Raw genomic sequence first — 21,272 nt, 5'->3', positions numbered from 1 at the left:
TTTATGAGCGTGGAATTATGCTACTACCAGAAAGATGGCAAAAGGTGTTGGACCAGAACGGTCAATATATAATTTAATAAAGTATTTGTTTATTATACGAAAACTGTCTTTCATTTCCACAAAAAAAAACGAAATGACTTTCCGAACAACCCTATATAAAAGGCGTGGTAGTTTCTATCTTCGACTGAATGAGTATGGTGTGTTTGTAACACTAACTTTTTTGATTTGGTTGCTTATGAGAACTTACTTGTTAAATTGGGTAATTTTTTATTTGTACGTTTCCAATAATATTAAATTTTTAGCTTTTACTTACACATGATGTATATTATGTTATGCCTTGTAACAGAATTGGGTCTATATCTACTATATTGATGTTATCTACTTGTAACTTTCGGAGCTGGACGACTTTGTCCAATGTCTATTGCGTTACGTATTGGTGGTAACATATCGTCATGGCAAGTAATTAGGCACCCTTTTAAAACCCTTGACAAGCATATTATAAAATACTACTTTCTACATGAGTAGTAGCTAAATATTATTAGATGCCAATATATCTCATCATGGGTCACATGAAATTTTGGTCTGTTGTTAATATTCAGGATTTTTAAATGGTTCAGGAAATTGCACCACGAGGAACTTTAGTCCAAATATTTCTTTTCTGTTGCCTCTCGGATGTGTCACCCTTTTCGTGAATATTATGAATAAACTCTACAATTTTTTTGCATAACACATCATTTCTTTTCAATTCTGATTAGTAACAAATATCCATAAAGGTTCTGAGAATTCAAATAGAAAGATTACATAACAATGTATCATTTCAAAGAAGTCGTTTTGTTAACAGCTTTCTTTGTTCACAACTTAATAAACTCATTCTGTTAGAGGAAACAATTCCGTTTCCGCGATACTTAGAGTTAGAAAGCAAAGTCTCCAATGACGGCTCAAAGACATTTACAACTAAAACGTGCTGATTAACAATGGACCATAAGACATACCAGAAACGTTTTACCTATCTGTAACAATACGCTCACAGATGCATTGTTTGAATCAGACAAATTCCGTTCTTTCGCCGTTCACTAACTTACATTAGATCTTCGCCAAAGGTTCTTTGAATGAGGATACCAAAGTAAATGTTGAATCGTCAGTTTTAGTAATACATAATAATTACTTTAGAAATAAAACAAAAAAGCAATTTCTTATTTTATTTGTATTTCCAACTTTTAATAGTAACTTTAAACCAAAAGCGGTGGATATAGTGTGTAAAACTGATTGCAATAGTGATATAAGAAATATTTGCTTTTGAAAGAGGTCTATTTTGAAGATGTATTCCTTTGTATACTGATGATTACAAACAGAATTAAGAACAAAGATTATTACCATAACAATAATGTTTTAACAATAACCAGAACAAATACGAACAATGAGAAACTTTATTTTGTTTAATTTTAAACCGTGGAACGAACAATATTTTTTGTCTTTTTATTGAAACTGTACTGTTGGTACGGTTAACTGGGGTCATCATCGAATTACCATAAAGATAAGATTGCAATTGTATCCGAATACAATTCCATCGGTAATCGTACCAAATATAGAAACATTTCTTTTGTTTAGTTTGTCAAGCACCTGCGCGTATGATTTAGTGAACCTTGAGGATGCCCAAATACGGTATAATGATCCAATTATATATATATAATATACCGAATCGACCCCCTGTACGCCGTACCGACATACACGCCGTATTGCGAGTGGTACAAAGCAAAACAAAGGGAAATACTTTTTTTTTAGGTTGAACCTGTCAGCTATTGTTCAGAAGATCGGTTTCAGGTCGACCATTCGTTGGTTGCTTGTAAAGTACATACAAGAAGTTGACGTTAACAAGCCAGTGGCATAAATCACTGTTGGGTGTTTCGCCTTCTTCTTGTTCTTCTCCTACGTGCAAGGTCTACGGGTCACGCAGAAGACACCAGCGGCAGACAGAGGGGAGCCGAGCTAGTCGCCTAGATGGCTAGCTGGTCTCTTTCAAACCATTTGTACACCATGGACCACACTTTCATGGCAGTATATTTTCGTTTGCCAAAATTCAATCCCAAACAATTCAAGCAAATTTCCTTGAAAGGAATTCCAAAATTTCTCTTCACAATACTGGAATCATCACTAGACCAGAATTTAAGATCTCCCAATTGGTACTACTGAATAGAAACCATATTTCCACAAGACAAAGTCTTACTGTTTGCAACTTTTGAAAGATGTCATACATTTTAGTGAAGCCCAGTTATTGATACTGCCAAAGGACACTTAGAAAGTAGGTATTTTCATTAAAACCTCACACGTAAAATGCCATTAGGTATGGCATTATTAAATTGCTTTGAACAGGTAGTTTTCTATGTTTTTGTATGTCTTCCTTTAGTAATTAATTACTTCACGTTAAAAAGAACTTAGTTGCTGTATGTAGCTGCTGTGTTACTTTCTCTAAATATCAATCTTTCAATTCGCACAATTCTGATATTTGAAAGCTTTTCTAAAGAATTTGGTGTTCATCAATTGGTTTCTCGTTATAAACAACACTTTATTACCGATATTGAATTGCATGTGTTTTATTGAATTCCTATTATCTAAAAAAACACCAGACAATTTCCCTTATTCATCAACCAACCGTTTCAACCAATATCATAGCTAAACTTGCTCTCAAATTCTAGTTTTGCAAAGGAAAAACGCTTCACAAGTTATAAAAGATGAAATTTTCATGAATCACACTTGAGATATTTGGTAAGCAGTTTCATTAAATCTTTTAAACAAGGATTTTCTGATTTATTAGTAGGTACAAGTAAAGATAAAGTAAATGTTGAACGAATGTGGGACCAAAAATTGTGTGTGAAAGGACGGGGATCGATTCGAAGACGGTCCGCTCTGTAGATCGAAGTTGTCGATTGTGCTATGGGATATAGCCGAAGGTTAGGTGTGCCATAAATGGTACTACATAAACGGCACCGGCGGGTGCTTGTAACAGGTGTTCCACCAACAAAAGCTCTCATTCTCGCTATATAGTGATCGTTTCGATTGCCTTTTGTGACTGTGAAATAGAAACATAAATGATTTCACAGTCGGAACGAACCGTGTAACGGTTAGAAACTCAAAGCAAAATCTGATACGGTTTGCAATGTTGCAAAAGAGATGCCATTTTAAGTCACTACAGGGGTTAAGTTATTATCGTTAAAGGAAACGACTCAAACGAAGAATTACAGTGTGGAAATAATAATAAGGCGGCATTCAAGTATTGCATCAGTGGATATAGGGAATGGAGGGATTCAAAATTTTCTTGTTTTTGGAGACCATCGATCTTACATAAATATTGAAATATTAAATTAAAAAAAATCGGTTGTCTGTAAAGTCGGTTTACTGATGATAGTTGCACGTGACAACGTCATAAGAAAATACTGATGGAATGGTTTCATTTTTCAAAAGAAAATTTTAATTTTATTTGTTTGATAGATATTTTGTATGGATATAGAGAAGGAGGTAAATGGAAATGTATTATTGTATAGCAGCTGTCCACGCGGACGCATCGCTCATTCAAGTAGGAGAGAGACAGATGTCGAACGCTGCCGAACGCGGAGGCCGATTGTGCCTCTTTGTCGCTCGTTCCGCACTCTCGCTTGCACTTCAAGCCTTAAATGGAACGCCTCAGAGCAAGGTAACGCCGCATGAGTCATGTTTTTTCGTGCGTGCACGTCCATCGAATTATAAGACGTTGTCACGTCAAAAATTACTTGAAATTAGTGAGCATTGTTTAGTTCTCTTGTTTCAGAGACGTAACCAGCTCTTTTTTTGACATAGGTCAACGATGGGTCACAGCGTTGTAGACTTTAAAAATTATTTATGATGTAAAACCACAAGGATATTATCGCTGAATATATCAGTATATTACCCATCCGGGCAGGAAATGTAAAGAATCTCAAATCCCATGTTTCCTCCTTCATCTTCTGGTGTACACAATTTTTCATCATTTCTTGGTCAGGAGTTTAGCAATCATGTCCATCCAGAAGAAATCGCAATACCTCTCGATTCGGACAAAGTAATACATACTTCTGCATCTTTCAAATAAAACCCTCGCATAATTTTTCAGTAAGCAAAGTGATTAGAGTTATCTGAAGTTAAATGCTTGCGGTTTCAAATTTTAGGTTATATTTTCCACGCATGGGTCTGGACCATTCATAGCTTTGTACGTCTGTCTCTGTCTTGTTCACGCACAATTTATAGTAACCAGATCCTTTTGGATACTAGTCACCTATTTCTACAATCAAGGACCCACTGCTGATTATTTCTGGAAACTGTATGTAGGAACCTCTTTTCTTCTAAAGGACTGGCAGGGATCTTAAATCAGTAAAATTCTGCTTGCCTAATACTTGGAATGCTCTCCCCTACCCTCAAAGCTGTTTATTACTGTTGGGAGGTCTGTCACGAAAATAGTTTTAGACACTACAAATTGAAAATTAGGTGCAATATTTTCAAAATTGTGTAGATTCCTACCTAATAATATCTAGTGGAAGATCTGGGTATGAGATTTCAGCAGCAGACAAATTTTACGGTGACATGTTTGGATAACAGAGTGAGTTCTATATCTGAGCAGCCCACTAGGAACAAGTGGATGAAAAAATCACGTCATGGAGATAGCGTTCAAAAACTTACAAAAATATACATTTCAAGAGTGGACACCTAAATTCGAAAAACAGGGATGGCAGACAGGGTTGATGTGGAACAGTTGCAGTTATGTGTGTCCTTTTGACATTGAGAAGACGCGGAGCGCATGTGCGATAGAGGAAGCTTCTACTTCTGCCTCATCTTGAAAGGTAAGCGCATTATTTGCGCATGAGCAAACGACCAAATGGTGTGCAATTCTGCTCGGAGGGCCAAGTTTTGGGAATCATCCCCTAGATAATTAAAATAGAGTATCATGCAAACCAAACAAAATGTGAAAAATTTGAAAACCAGAACGACCTCTTGATCAGTTTTATTTTGTGAATGTAAATAACTGCAATGTTGCAATTTATACGAAACATTCGAAATACACTAAGTAATGGTAACAATAAATAGTGATACTTTCACTTATTCGAACAGCAAGAAAGGCTACCGACTGATCGTGAGTAGGTAGAAGGTGGACGACAGAGAGTTCCAATTATTACACCCCATAAATTAAACCTACCTGTTGACGTAGTATTATAAATTGTAATACCTGTATGAACAAGTTGTATTTCTTTGGCTTCACTTTGGTAGTGGACGTTGTGGTAAATTTTCTTCCGTGGAACAGGTTTGTTCTGACAAGAAATTGTTTCGCAGAATGGATACCCTAGCCGATACAAGATAACACGAAGAAATTGTTTACTAATTAATAATCGGTAAAAGTAGCTGTTATTTGACGGAAATTTAACTAAAAATTGATTTGTAATCGTTAAATTGTTGAAACAGAGTTATGTAACAGATATTTTAATATATCAGACACTCTAATCAGTATATGCTGCATACGTTTGACTATTTCGTAGTACATAATTTGTATAACTTTGATGTCGTCAAATGGCTTTATTTTGCCTAATAATGCTATTCTATTTCTGCATTTCCAACTTACTACATTGCCAACGTATACTACTTCATGTTCTTATCCCTATCACCCTACTTTGTAGCCTAAATTCAACCACCTCCAATTCCGTAAAATTTCCTTTAGTCATCTCAGTCCATCTTCTTCCTCGTTTACCAATTCTTGGCTTTCTTCCCAAGTTCTACTTTCCTCACACCTCCCAACACATGCTTCAGGTGTTCTACCTCCCTGTCACATATCCTACCTCGTCCGTCCTCCTTCTTCTTCCTATATTTACAACTCCTACATTAATTCCCTGTCTTATAATTAGTCAATCTAATCTCCTTACCGGCCATTTTACGAAATATCTTTCAGCCCCACTACATATCTCAACTTCCCTATCTTTCTCAGGAGTCTCTCCCCTTAATATTTTCCTACATCTTTTCTCCTCTACTACATTCCCTTAACTGTTCCTAATTGATTTTTAAAATCTTCATGATCTTCTTCCTCTCTCTATCATATCTACTTTCGGTCCAACGTCCATTACCCCATACTTTATTACCCTTATTAGGCACAGAACCAAAATCAAAATTTCTGACTTTCATCTCATTGCAATGTTCTGTGACGCACAAACTTCAAAAGATGCATCTTTATACTACCGTTAAGTACACTTTTATAATAAACTGTTATTACAAGCGGATTTCGTATGAAAACCTTGAAATTTTAGAAAATATTGCCAACGCAAAGTAACCAAAAGCATACCTCCTTCAGATAATAAACAAAACTGTTGACTATATATTACTATCTAAACTGCGTTTAACTTTGCCTAAAAAGCAAAACAAACGCACCGCAGAGCTTCGCCCTAAGTTGACAAATGGATTTTAAATAAGTGTTTCGGAAAAGCAAACATCATCGTACTAGTTAATTAAGAGTAATGAAGAAGTGTAGTCCTTCAATTAACGGTACTTAGTGGAGGCCTCTCTCACAAAAAAAAACATATTAATTATATTAATTTAGTCGTTAATTGTTTCTATTTAGTTCCTTTACTAATTAATGACTGGTCCAATAGAAATATGACTTAAACTGTATTTTTTTCTTTACCGTTGATGATATGTATATAACTTATCAGTAAGAAGTACCTACTAACTACGTGGATTGCTTGATGTAGTGGTGTGAAAGAGTCACAAAGTTATGCTTGCTAGTTCGTTGCGCAGTAAGGCAGTGCGCATCCGATTTGACGCGTAGGGAAGGAGATTTGTATTTGACAACTGACAATGCCTAAATTGATGCGCAGTCGTTTTTCGCGCTTCGTTTTCTATGCTTTATTTGAGTCATGATACTTTTCAGACTCAATATCTTCCAGTAAAACTATTGCTAGTATCTCTATTTTGATACCTAAACTGAGTGCTAACTTCCCTAACATTATATTTCACTATGTTTGGCTATTTATAAAAAAGCATCAACGTAAATGAAGACAATTAAGATTTTGTAATGTTCAATCATATTCAACATATAGAAATGTTGCCTACCCTACCATGCTCATGCGATTTAAGCTGAAAAGTGGTACATGTTCTGTATCAATCGTCGCTTTTGGTTTTTGCGAACTTTAAAATTTATTTCTAATACTCCGCCGCAGTTTTCAACAGTTTATGAAGATTTGTGTATAAAATTTTGCAGATCTGGTACTGGCGCCAGCTTTGCAATAAAAATAATTAATCGAGTGTCAGAGAGACGTGTGTATTATGGCATCTGTTTCTATTAAAAATTATTGTTAAAAGCTAGAATTATAAAATATTCATTAACGAAAAATCCACGTCATGTAATGACACCACAACACTCAATCAAACTCTTTAAATATTAAAACGTTTTATCTCTAATTTTGCGTCGATATAGAGCCAGCTATCACATTTCTTACAAACAGAATGGATGAATATATAAAAGTGTCTATTTCGTCGTTTTTTATATCCTTGATCATATTATAGTACAGTCATTTGGTAGTTTTGCCTGGAAAGTTTTCCGGGAGTTTTGAAAATTGGTAATTTTATAGATTTTGAGGTGCTCATTCCGAATTTCGACCTTGCCACCTCGTATTTTTGCCGTTCGCGCCGCCATATTGGAAAAATGGCGCCAAAAAGCAGTTTTTTGACAATATCTCCTTTCCGACTCATTTTACGATAAAAACAGTTATATACAAAATGAAACTAGAGACAATTAGCTACAATTTATGTATCTACCTTTTTTTCATAAAGTCAACAGTTTAGGCGTACGAGCGCCGCAAAGTGTACTCCAACACGCTCTATAAATAAAATTTAAAAAATCCTACAGGACTCTTACGCGAATGGTATTTAAACACAATTAACAATGCATAGAAGAAAGGCGGTGGAATTATTGTGAAACCGTGCAATTAATCATTTCGCTCGAGCCGCAAATTGTTTATCCGCGTCCTTCTACATAGCGTTAAACAATATCATTATGTTTGGTGTTGATTAACTAATTATTGCAAGTTAGTACATACAAACGTTAGTATCTGATGGTGTCTTGAACTCTGTCAAACTAATGTAAAAATAGGCGCCACGAATAATAATTTAAACAAACATGAATGCCAACGGGCAAAATAATCTCGAGAGGGCAATCATTATTGGAGCGAAACATCGATGAATATATTCCGCAATTCGCATTAAAAATGGAGGAGTCGTGTTACCAAGAAATCATGAAAAAAAACACTTTACTAAATTGGGAATAATGTCGTAAATATGATACACAGGTAGTTCTGCAATCTTGGACGTCCACACTGAGTCTTGACATTAATGTTGACCAGTCTTGGATTGCACATGTTATTAATTAATTTTTCACACAGAAGATCATCGTGGACTTGCACACTGAGCTTTAATCACCATCTTGATGTATTGATGATAGTATTGTTTTTTCCTATTGAGTCTAGGTCTTTCGAGCAAAATGTTAGTAATCATCATGGTCTTACATACTGAATTTTGACCATGGTCACTTAATGTTATCCAGTTTTGGTTTTGCACCTTGTCTTCATTTTCCAACAGTGAGTATTTGGCATCGTTATGATTTTCTGTTGTTTCAAACTGAGTCTTAATTGTTGTCTTCGTCTTGTACATTGATTCTTAACCACGAACTGGGTCTTTTATACAAAGTCTTAGTTATCGTCTTTATTATCAGACTGAATCTTGACGACAGTGTAGGTTTTGCACATCGAGCCTTGGTCTTTCACACAGAATCTTAGTGATCGGCTTGGTCTTACATACTGAGTCTCGCTCATAGTCTTGGCTTTCCACATTGAACCGTTACCGTTACGTTTTTGTCTTTCACATCTAGTCTTCATCTTGCACACAGAGTGTTAGTTAGCCTTCATATTGTAGACTAAGTCCTAATTATCATCTTGGTCTTGCACACTAAGCCTTAGTCATCATCTTCATCTTGCACACTGAACCTTAACGATAGTATTGTATTTTTCTATCGAGTCTTGGTGTTTCACATGAAGTGTTAGTAATCATCTTGGTCTTACATACTCGGTTTGGTATTTACACATTGCCTTGATGTTGAATATTCAACATCGTCAATGTTTTTCACAATTCCACACTGAGTCTTAATCATTGTCTTACACATTGAGCCATGACCACAAACTGTGAGCCTTACTCATCCTCTTGATTTTTTTAACATTGAATCTTGACGATAGTATAGGTTTTTCCCATCGAGCCTTTCAGTCACACTCAGTCTTGCTCATAGACTTAACTCATAGACTTAACTTTCAATATTGTACCGTTACCAAGTTTTTTGTTTTTTACATCGAGTCTTCATCTTGTACACAAAGTGTTAGTTAGCCTTCATATTGTAGACTAAGTCCTAATTATCATCATGGTCTTGCACACTAAGCCTTAGTCATCATCTTCATCTTGTACACTGAACCTTAACGATAATATTACGTTTTTCTATCAAGTCTTACATACAGGTTTGATATTTACATTTTGTTCTGATCTTGAGTATTTGAAATCGTCAGTATTTTTTACAATTCCACGCTGAGTCTTAATCGTTGTCTTCGTCTTGCACATTGAGCCATGGGTCTTACGTAGAGAACCGTACTTATCGTCTTGATTTTTCACACTGAATCTTGATGATAGTGTACATTTTTCCTATCGAGCCTTGGTTTTTTACACAAAGTCTTAGTTATCGTCTTGGTCTTATTAAGTCACCGAGTCTTAGCCATCGTCTTCGATTCTACACTGAGCCTGTCTCTAAGAATCTTAATTGTCGTTTTGGTCTTTTACACTGAGTCTTAACGATTGGTCTTTTTTTATCGAGTCTTGGTCTCATACAAAGTACCTAATCATCTTGGTCTTACACACTTAGTCTTTCTATGGTCAATTAAGTGTCAGCGAGTGTTTATTTCACAGATTGAGTATTTATCTTTATTAAAGAGTATTTGCCATAGTAAGATGATATGGTTTATACAGGGCTTACAGACTTACGTATAACCAAAAGGCGTCACAGACTTGATGAAAATTACCAAAAAGAAAAGTTCTTCGATAAGTGTTTTGACTACATCTTTAATTGGTTTGTGTAAACTGTTTTTTATAACTATTTCATTACATTATCGATACCTATCGCCCAACGGACATAGGTCAGTGGTATTAAATATGTGCTATCGTAAGTAAACCTTGGTATTAAGGTATAATAAAAATGTTGTGTTTGCATACTTATTTATATGTACACCATACGAATCTTAACGAAATTATAAGGCAGTCTTTTCTTTTGACCTTTTCGATTTTTATTGAACTGTTGTAAGTAACTCATCAAATATTGACCGAGTTTTTTATATATTTCTAATAAAAATTAAATGATTTTTACTTTCCGTGGGCTATCTTTCCACTTTATTAATTAGCTACGCTCTTACTTCCTCGTCGATTAAATAAATTCTTCATGCCAATCATTCATATAACTACGTATCTATTAGTATTGGTCGTAGTAATATTCCACGTACGTTTGTAAAACATATCTACGTACATATAAATAAGTGTAATTGCAGCATGTAATTTATAAGAAATTATGCCCATTACACCTTTATAATTTTCTTCATGGGGAAAAACGTTTTACACTCATAATAATTATATTACTAATGCCATTCAACTAGCCAGGACACGTCAGGAAACAATCTAGATCATACATTTTTAATTAATAAATAATTAATTTTTANTGCAAGGATGAACAATAATAATTGATTTGAGCAAATTTAGGAAAAACGAAAGAAGTTCTGCAAAACTGTGTTCAGATCTTTTTTCGTTTATTTAAATATTGATTCACACTTGTCCGTACCGTATCCGGCGCTTATAATATTCTACTTGCAACGATGAAAATAATATTACTACTGATCCGGCAAAATCCGTATTCTCACCAAATGGACGGCGCGGATCAAAGACAGTACCTGCTATTTTAAGTACTATCTATTGTGGGATTCAACAATGATCCTTTTCTATTAAGGATATCGACTTGTCAGCTACTACATGCCTGTCAGTTTCAGTAGCAAACACTACAAATTTAATTTTGTAGATTCGTTTGTTTCCTTTTAAACTCTAAATAAATACGAAATCTCTCTTTAACGAAGAACGCTGGGTTTCTTGTGGATTAGTTACACTGTAGTTATTTGAGTTCGTCCCTGTGCACAATCTTTCTCTAAACTTCGTTCAATTACCCATTGGATAGATACACTTCGTAGAATCAACCATTGTAAGCTTACGACTGGAGAATGTAATGCAGTTTGCTTACACAATTTATTTTAATTTTATTATGAATTTTACCTCGAGGACATGGGCAATACTAATTACTCGTAAGTTTACTTTTAGACATGCCCCGGTCCACCTTCTCTGCGAATATTATTACCAGCACATATAAACATAAAATATAAAAAACCGAAACGAATGTTGCACCTACCTCTACGTAAATATACGTATGTATAACGTCGCTACGAGTGGTTTAAATTAATGTTCATTATCAAAGTTGCAAATACATAATAGGACACACCTTTCCATACCCAACAACCTGTTGTACCAATATCTACGTAGTTGCCGGTGCATTAAGAACAATGCACTGTAATTACCTGCCATTCGATCAAAACGCGTATTTTATCTGATAATAGTTACCATTAAAATCTCAATTTCGATCTAGAAGGCTGAAAAATTTGACAGGTTCAATTTATGGTGTCTATTTAAGCAATTAAGATCATAATCCAATTGGAACGTTCTCTAAAATTATTATTATGATTAATAATAATTGGAAGAGAGTATGGATAAACTATCAGAGTTAATTAATCTTAACTTACTTATTTCTTTCTTTTCGTAAAAACGATTCACTTGTTTATTCTGCAGTTGTGGATACTAATAATAATAATAATAATAATAGCTGGGTAATTAATAACTTTTTCTGGTTCTAAATTGTCCATGTATCGTTTAGATGAGTATTACGATCGATTACGATATTATCATTTTCTCCATCAATCGGCTACGAAGACGTTAGTGGATGGTTTGTCCTAGTGCATATCACTAGCAAGTTTTGGTTACGAAATAGTCCAAATTACAATTGCTCACATGGGGATCTCCATTTGTTGGAATGTGTGATTATGGGTGACGGGAGTTGGATATTTGAGTACAATTTGGAAATCGAGCGCCAAAGACCAAAAAAGCAAGAATGAGCAAGTCCCAAATCAAAATCATGTTGATTTGATTCTTTGATAGCCAGGGAATCATTCACAAAGAGTTTGTACCTCAAGGCTAAACAGTCAATCGATACTTTTATCGAAAAGTTCTTGGAAACTTTGCAAATGGGTCATGTGTGAAGACCAAACACCAAGAACAGTAACTGTATACATCACGACAATGCGTCTTGTCACACATTGTTGAATTTGTAAGGATTTAGTTGTTTTTTTTGCATGTTTTGTCATGTCTGTTTGATACGAGCGGTGTCTAGCTCAAAGGCAAGTGCCGCGCTGGGGGCTGCGATGTCTTGCACAACAGCATTTGTGTTTTTGATTTGTTTAGTCTACCTATCGTGGTGGAAATAAGAATAAGTAAAATTTGCTATGTTTAGTTTAGTCAGTAATAGATAGTAGTAAGCACAACATGTATTGAAGTAGTCTTGTTTTCCGCATTTTAAAATATAAAAGTTAATTCTCGTTTTGATATCTTCGTTGTTTATTTTCAACAAAATAATTTCCCTTGGATTCAGTTCCGCGACAAAACATTTGGCGACCGTGACAGGACTGTTTTTGGGTTATTATTATTGAATTATTGGTTTTTGGGTGTTGTATTAAAACGAGAAAAATGGAACCGTTGAAGAAGAAAAGAACTGTGTTAAGAATTGGTTTTACGAAGGCCCTGAATTCATTACAAGTGATGTTGGACAATGCAGAATCTACAATTGCAAGTTTGAGAGTCGCGTTTTGTACTTTGGAAGATAAGTTAACCGATTTAAATTATTGTCAAGATTCTATAATTGAGGCCATATTAGAGACCGCTACCGAGACTGAGTTACAAAAGGAGTACGATGAAGCAGATGAGTACAAGCATAGGTTTTTAACAGCCAAATACTTGTTCACCGAACGTACCATGGGTGATAGTAATTTAGTGCAAAATTTGGTTGATTGTGCGGTCCCGTCGGGTTCTTCTTCTAACGGTGAAAACAAGAGATCTTATAAGTTGCCGTCGATAGAAATTGTTAAGTTTAACGGAGACATTCGTGAGTGGCTGTCTTTTTGGAGTTGTTTCAAGAAAATCCATGAGGACAAAAATATGTGCAATGAAGACAAGTTCCAGTATTTGAAACAAGCGGTTGTGCCGGACTCAAGAGCAGCGGAGTTAGTTAAAAGTTACCCACCAACTGGAAGCAATTATGATAAAGTAATAAGAAGTTTAAAGAGTAGGTTCGGTCAAGACGAACTTTTGATTGAAGTTTACGTGCGTGAATTGTTGCAACTTGTGCTGCAAAATGCTATTAAAGGACGTGGTAATATTTCACTTGCAAGCTTGTATGATAGATTGGAATCTCATTTGAGGGCCCTGGAAACATTAGGAGTTACCACGGACAAGTGCGCGGCGATGTTGTACCCGTTAGTAGAATCTTCCTTGCCGGAGGACTTATTACGCGCGTGGCAACGCAGTGACGCTGGAAAACACAATTCGGACGCGGAAGATGGAAAACCGCGATCCAAAGACAGACTCACCCGTCTTATAGAATTTATCGAGAGGGAGGTACAAAGTGAGTTGCGAATTTCGTTGGCGTTACAAGGTTTTAATTTAGATACTGGGCACGAATCTGATATTAAGAAATCTAAGCCGTATAAATTTAATAGAAATATTCCGAGCGCGATGGGTTTGTTAATGACCAAAGGAAAAGACCACACCTGTATATTTTGCGACGCCAAAGATCACGAGAGTGAGGGTTGCAATAAAGCTAAAAGAATGAGTTTATCGGGTAAACAAGAGTGTGTGAAGAGAGCGCGTGCGTGTTTTAAGTGTCTTAAAATCGGGCATGGTTTCAAAACTTGTCGAGTCCGCGTAAAATGTTCGCGATGTGAACGAAGACACGTAAATTTGATGTGTCCAGATGAGAAACCAAGAGAACAAAGGGATGAAATTGCGAGCGCAGATACTTCCGCGCCAGTGCGGAAAGAGTTGAATTGTATCGCGAGCATTTCCAATAACAAAATGGTGTTCCTGCAAACATTAAAAGTAAAAATTTACAGCGATAATAGAGAACTGATTGCGCGCGTGTTGATTGATAGTGGATCACAAAGATCTTACGTGACGAAAGATATAATCGAAAAATTGGGTTACCAATCGGTGGGTGAACAAAGATTAAGTCATATGCTTTTCGGTGGCGGGCAGTCGGAAGTTGTCGCACACAAAGAATATCGCGTACGAATGCAAAGTTTAGAGAGCGATTTTGCGTGTAATTTCGTCGCGCTGGACCAAGAGGTCATTTGTGGTCGTATAGAACCTATTGAGAATAAAAAGTGGCTTCACGAACTAAACGAATTTAATATAAGATTAACGGATGTATGGGACTGTGACGATCCAATATCGATTCTTATCGGCGCCGATGTTGCGGGAAAAATATTGACCGGTTGTCGTAAAGAACTGAAGAGTGGTTTAGTAGCGTTCGAAACGTTGTTAGGTTGGACCATTATGGGCGCAGTAAGAAAAGAAAATGTACGGGAAAACTCTACTGTCGCCGCGATATCGTTGTACGTTAAAAATTGCGATTTGAAAGATTTGTGGTCTCTAGATGTGTTAGGTATAAGAGATCCTATGACGTATAGGACTTTTAAACAACAAGAAGAAGTGATGTACAGAGAATTCTTGGAAACCGTTTCTATCAACAGTGAAAATCGATATGAAGTACAGTTACCATGGTCGGAAAACCACCCCCCGCTGTCCGACAATAAAAGTGTTGCTATTAAACGTCTACAAACTACTACGAAGAAGCTTAGGATCGAAGGAAGATATGAAGCCTACGACGCGGTATTCAAAGAATGGTTAGCCGAAGGAATCATCGAACGTGTGTTAGACAAGGAGATGGACATTTGGGGACACTATCTACCACACCGTCATGTTGTTAAGGAACGTAGTACAACTGTAATTCGACCCGTTTTTGATGCCTCTGCCAAACAGCCTCCTTCGCCTAGTCTGAACGAATGCTTACAAAAGGGACCCAATCTCATCGAGCAACTGCCTTCTATTTTATTGAGATTCCGGGAAGGTAATATAGGTGTAATAGCAGATATTAAAAGAGCTTTCTTACAGATCAGTATTGATCCTAAAGATCGAAATTTTCTAAGATTTTTTTGGTATGATGATCAAAATAATTTAATTGTACTACGTCATTGTAGGGTTGTATTTGGTATATGTTCCAGCCCATTTATGTTAGGCGCAGTAATTGAATTACATTTGAAGGGTATTCTTGAGTCATTACAGAATGACTGTAAATCGATTTTTACTCGTAGTAATATTGAAAAATTGTTAAATGATTTCTATGTTGATAATTGTGTAACCAGTGTAAACTCGACTACTCAATTAAATGAATTTATGTATCAGGCGAGGAAATCGATGGAGCTTGCAGGTTTTGATCTTCGCGGTTGGGAATATAATGGTGATGTTTCCACAGAGAGTATCACTCCGGTTTTAGGCATTATGTGGGATAAGAAACGAGATGTATTATCTTTAAATGTTGAAAATTTAGAAAATTTAGATTTACAGAAAATAACTAAAAGAGATATTTTGTCTTGCGTACATCGTATTTTTGATCCGTTGGGTTTTGTTTGTCCCGTAACACTTGGTCCGCGGATATTATTGCAAGAAGTATGGGCAAGAAATCTCACGTGGGATGACGACGTCGGTACTGAAATTAAAACTCGCTTTATAAAATGGTACGAGGGAATTATTGAATTAAATAAAGTAGAGATACCGCGTTGTCTCATCGGAGGAACGGATTCGCACGATGAAATTAGTTTGCATACATTTTGCGATGCAAGTAAATCGGCATACGCGGCTGTTATTTTTATTCGCATAAAAGATAGTGAAGGAGTCAAAGTTAGATTCGTACAAGCTAAATCGCGAGTTTCTCCTATGAAAAGTAAGGAAAATGTACGTAATAGTATACCACGTTTAGAATTATTGGCGGCAAACGTTGGAGCGAGATTGGCTGACGCTACGACAAGAATGTTAAATACAAAATTTGTAAATCTTCATTTTTNTTTGGTTCTATATGAATTTAAAGAAAAATTGTTTTCACGGGTTTCTTTATTCAAGCTCCATGTGGGTATCGCATTAAACCCTTCTTCCCAGGCATTCCGTCAAATCTTCGGTTGAGTCTTCCCATTTGGAAGACCTTAGCTAATTTCTACAATATCTAGCTCTCTCTCTCTCTCTCAAGGTTGGAACCAGTTGAAGTTCATTTAAGTCGATTAAACAACAATTGCAGGTATTATGGATTAAGTCATTTGGTCAATTTCGTCAGACAGGGTCGCCGAGACACTAAAGGAGCTTAAGGACAAAAACTACGTTTTGCAGGTCTTTTTAGTGTATTAATTGCGAAGATTTGGTTTGTATGAATTTAAAGAAAAATTGTTTTCACGGGTCTTTTTATTCAAGCTCCATGTGGGTATCGAATTAAACCCCACTTCCCAGGCATTCCGTCAAATCTTCGGTAGAGTCTCCCCATTTGGAAGACCTTAGCTAAATTCGCCAATATCTAGCTTGAATCAAACTACAGGCAGATAGTGCAGGTAACAGAATAAGACTTCCACCATTTTGTACTTTCCAACGTTTCACTCAATACTGTCAATTCTGAAACGATCAATTCCGGTGTTCGTTCAGACCGAGGATTTTGGACTGTTCATCAAATTACATTTACATATATGATTAGTTTTGTTATATTTTGTTAAGTCACTTTAGTTTGTTATTTTATTTCTCTTCTAATTGCTATAATCTGTAAATGGAATTGTTATATTTGCTCAGTTTCCTCATAGTCATAAGCAGAGCCGGGAAAACTTTAACTTCGAAGGAGCCGCTACCTGAGGTGAATTTGGGTCACTCCATACCCTTCAATGAGTACGAGAGAGTAAGCAGTAATAATCCACATTCCTTTTTTTTCCCCTTCTACTCTCATATCAAGCCCCTACATCCCATAGACGAGTGAAGCCTCTCTCGCAACTTAAGTAATACCTACAAAAATTTTCTAATGATCCTCCCGGAGCTCAGGGGTAGCATACCGGACCACGGTCGCAATACCATTGGGTTCGGCTGTGGTAGAAGGGACTCACCTACGAAATAGAAGGGATAAGAAAAGGAAGGAATCATCTCACTTGCACTCTGATCATAAGCATGTGAGTATAAGACGAGGTGGCTTGCTTCCGTAATAAATTGAACTGTAGTGTGCAAATATACCTTCTTTATTTTGTGGTGTCAATTTCTGCAGCTCGTCAGTAAAGCATTGCGGTTACATTTGCATAAGTTGATATAGCACAAGTACAACAAGAGCACCACAGCGTTTCAACGGAGGCCTCACTCAGTTACCGGTCGTTATTATCGAACGGCACCAACACCGATAGCATTCTTGACACGTGTGCGTACGTATACACTGCATACACTCACATCTATAATGTAAGTTGTGGACGCAACAACAATAACACTAATAATAATAATAATAATAATAGCTGGGTAATTAATAACTTTTTCTGGTTCTAAATTGTCCATGTATCGTTTAGATGAGTATTACGATCGATTACGATATTATCATTTTCTCCATCAATCGGCTACGAAGACGTTAGTGGATGGTTTGTCCTAGTGCATATCACTAGCAAGTTTTGGTTACGAAATAGTCCAAATTACAATTGCTCACATGGGGATCTCCATTTGTTGGAATGTGTGATTATGGGTGACGGGAGTTGGATATTTGAGTACAATTTGGAAATCGAGCGCCAAAGACCAAAAAAGCAAGAATGAGCAAGTCCCAAATCAAAATCATGTTGATTTGATTCTTTGATAGCCAGGGAATCATTCACAAAGAGTTTGTACCTCAAGGCTAAACAGTCAATCGATACTTTTATCGAAAAGTTCTTGGAAACTTTGCAAATGGGTCATGTGTGAAGACCAAACACCAAGAACAGTAACTGTATACATCACGACAATGCGTCTTGTCACACATCATTTCCGATAAAGGCATTTGCTTTTCAGCCTTCTTATTCGCCGAACTTGAGCCCCTGTGACTTTTTTCTCTTCCCAAGATTGAAAACTCACCCCAAGAGGTGTCATTTTGGGACATTCTAGGACATTCAAATGGCTGTAACCAACCAGCTGAAGCTATTCCAGTATTTGGATAGGTCGCCGCGCGTTATTCGAAGAAGTGGCTGATCTTCCGTATAATAGGATGGAAGGAGCAGTAGAGATATAAAATAAAAGATACAGCAGGGTCGAGCTGCCTTCAACAAAAAGTAGTCACTTCTATGCTCGCGAACGTTTAATTTAGAAATTCGAAAAAGGTTGTTAAAGGTGTGAGCCAGGAGTGCGGCGTTGTATGAATCGGGACATGTGACGGTGGACGCGACGATGGAAGAGAAAAGGTTAGAAGCATTTGAAATGTGGTGTTATATGTAAATGACGAGGATACCGTGGATAGAGAAGGTTAGAAATGAATACGAGAACAGAGGTTTCTATGGAGGGCAAAAAGGGATAGGCGACATAGTTCGGTAGGACACCTAGGACGTGAATGGCTAGCTAGAGATTTTATTAGAAGCAGAAACAAGAGCCAGATAAGACTACTGTTCACAAATAGTTAAACGGCTGGATGTTTGAAGATTTCCCTTCTTCCATGAAAATAAAAAAAATAATTAAGGATGTGGGATGTTCTAGTTTTAGGGAAACACGAAGATGAGGTCAGAATAGGAAAGAGTGGAAGTGCGTCTCCAACCACTCTTAGAACTGACGACTTTATGATAATAATGCAATTATTTTTGCCTTATTTTTAGTGAGACTCACTCGTGCATGTCACATGCAGATGGTAGCGGATCCAGTTCCACTAAAAATGTAGATTAAATTTACTTCGTTTCGTACTATTGGGCATTGTTTACAGATGAGGTTATAAACAATGACCGCAAGAATAAAAGGCTGTGTTAATACCGAAATTAGAGAATCAGTATTAACGATTATCAAAGTGAAATTCTACAATAGATGTAATTATGCACTAGTACTAGTAAGATTGTATTACAAATTCCTTTTTTTTTTCACTTTCATTGCTTCAAAACAGCGTGCAAGATATCAGGCGGAGACATATAAACAATAACAATGATAGCTCTGATATCTAAAACGCATCTTTTCATTATATGCCCGTGTATATATATATATATAAATATAGGTTCTCAAAACATATATAATAAATATGTATTTCTGTAATTCCAGACCGCTAACTATAATTAGTACCAATCTTCTCGTAAGTATATTGCGTACTAATTGATAAGATAATTTTGCATTTTAAAATAATTACTTCTGTCTTGATAAAAGTAACCGTTTAATAATTGCAATTTTCAGCTTTGATGTTCACTAATTAATTTTCTACGAAATTATATACAACAATAAATTACAATAATAAGTGTCTGTATGACCAATGATAAATAAGCCATTGTATGGTAGAAACAAAGCTATCCCTAATCTTAATTAATCGCTGTATGTACTTTTGAATAGTTGCCTAATTTTGGATACTGTATTACCTTAAAATGCGTTAATAGTTTTTTGTGATTGAAAATACAAAATAAAGGATTATTATTATACGATTATCCTAGCTGAAGCACTTAACTCCACAGTTCACTATTAGATGGCGTCGTAATATTATGTGCTTTTTGACGTGACAACGTCTTATAATTCGATGGAGCCGGCTGCACACACGAAAAAACATGACTCATGCGGCGTTATCTCGCTCTGAGGCGTTCCATTTAAGGCTTGAAGTGCAAGCGAGAGCGCGGAACGAGCGACAAAGAGGCACAATCGGCCTCCGCGTTCGGCAGCGTTCGACATCTGTCTCTCTCCTACTTGAGTGAGCGATGCGTCCGCGTGGACAGCTGCTATACAATAATACATTTCCATTTACCTCCTTCTCTATATCCATACAAAATATCTATCAAACAAATAAAATTAAAATTTTCTTTTGAAAAATGAAACCATTCCATCAGTATTTTCTTATGACGTTGTCACGTTCAACTATCGTCAGTAAACCGACTTTACAGACAACCGATTTTTTGTGAAAGAGAAGGAATCTATAACTACTCAAAATATTAATCTTTTTTAACACAAACATCCAACACTGTCTAAGGATGACCTGTGACAAACGAACGGATGGACTAGTCTGGTCTTATTATAGGGATTTTTCTTTTATTCAGTGGTACAGAACCAAATAACTAATTTCCTGAGTGGCGTTGGTTTTTACTCTAATTTAAAGTTCTGGAAATTCTGTATCTTATTTTTTGTTAAATGCATGAGCTAATTGATTGTATATTAAATGAAATTTATCGATATAAGGAGAAAAAATTATTCCTAATTGTAGGTATTCAGTCCAAAAAACCAAACTGAATATGTGGGCATCCTTCGTTTTCTGATTCAATTGTGTACAGAAAATTAAAACATTTGAAATAATTCGTACCTATAAATAACTGTTAAAATTTATGAGGCGACATCTATAACCGCGTACNCGAAATTATATACAACAATAAATTACAATAATAAGTGTCTGTATGACCAATGATAAATAAGCCATTGTATGGTAGAAACAAAGCTATCCCTAATCTTAATTAATCGCTGTATGTACTTTTGAATAGTTGCCTAATTTTGGATACTGTATTACCTTAAAATGCGTTAATAGTTTTTTGTGATTGAAAATACAAAATAAAGGATTATTATTATACGATTATCCTAGCTGAAGCACTTAACTCCACAGTTCACTATTAGATGGCGTCGTAATATTATGTGCTTTTTGACGTGACAACGTCTTATAATTCGATGGAGCCGGCTGCACACACGAAAAAACATGACTCATGCGGCGTTATCTCGCTCTGAGGCGTTCCATTTAAGGCTTGAAGTGCAAGCGAGAGCGCGGAACGAGCGACAAAGAGGCACAATCGGCCTCCGCGTTCGGCAGCGTTCGA

The 21,272-nt window shown here is 36.2% G+C and overlaps 2 protein-coding genes across 4 annotated transcripts in view; one reads left to right on the top strand and one right to left on the bottom strand.

Annotated features, from left to right (window-relative positions):
- LOC112905048 overlaps positions 1–21,272 on the top strand; it is a 51,212-nt gene that overhangs the window by 18,751 nt on the left and 11,189 nt on the right. The window contains exon 1 of one of the 2 annotated variants that reach the window (XM_025976654.1): positions 12,463–15,340. The exons of the other annotated variant lie outside the window; for it this stretch is intronic. Within the exon in view, the coding sequence (XP_025832439.1) occupies positions 12,904–15,340 (2,437 nt within the window). The 5' untranslated portion in view covers positions 12,463–12,903. Of the gene's footprint in view, positions 1–12,462; positions 15,341–21,272 lie in introns of those variants that run through there. 2 annotated transcript variants of the gene reach the window in all.
- The window catches only part of LOC108735537 (SPARC-related modular calcium-binding protein 1), a 49,233-nt gene that overhangs the window by 23,897 nt on the left and 4,064 nt on the right, over positions 1–21,272 (bottom strand). The gene's annotated exons all lie outside the window — the stretch shown is intronic.

This window comes from Agrilus planipennis, unplaced genomic scaffold, assembly GCF_000699045.2.
Source record: "Agrilus planipennis isolate EAB-ADULT unplaced genomic scaffold, Apla_2.0 scaffold107, whole genome shotgun sequence".
Taxonomy (NCBI): Eukaryota; Metazoa; Arthropoda; class Insecta; order Coleoptera; family Buprestidae; genus Agrilus; species Agrilus planipennis.
This window is presented reverse-complemented; position numbering and strand designations above follow the sequence as displayed.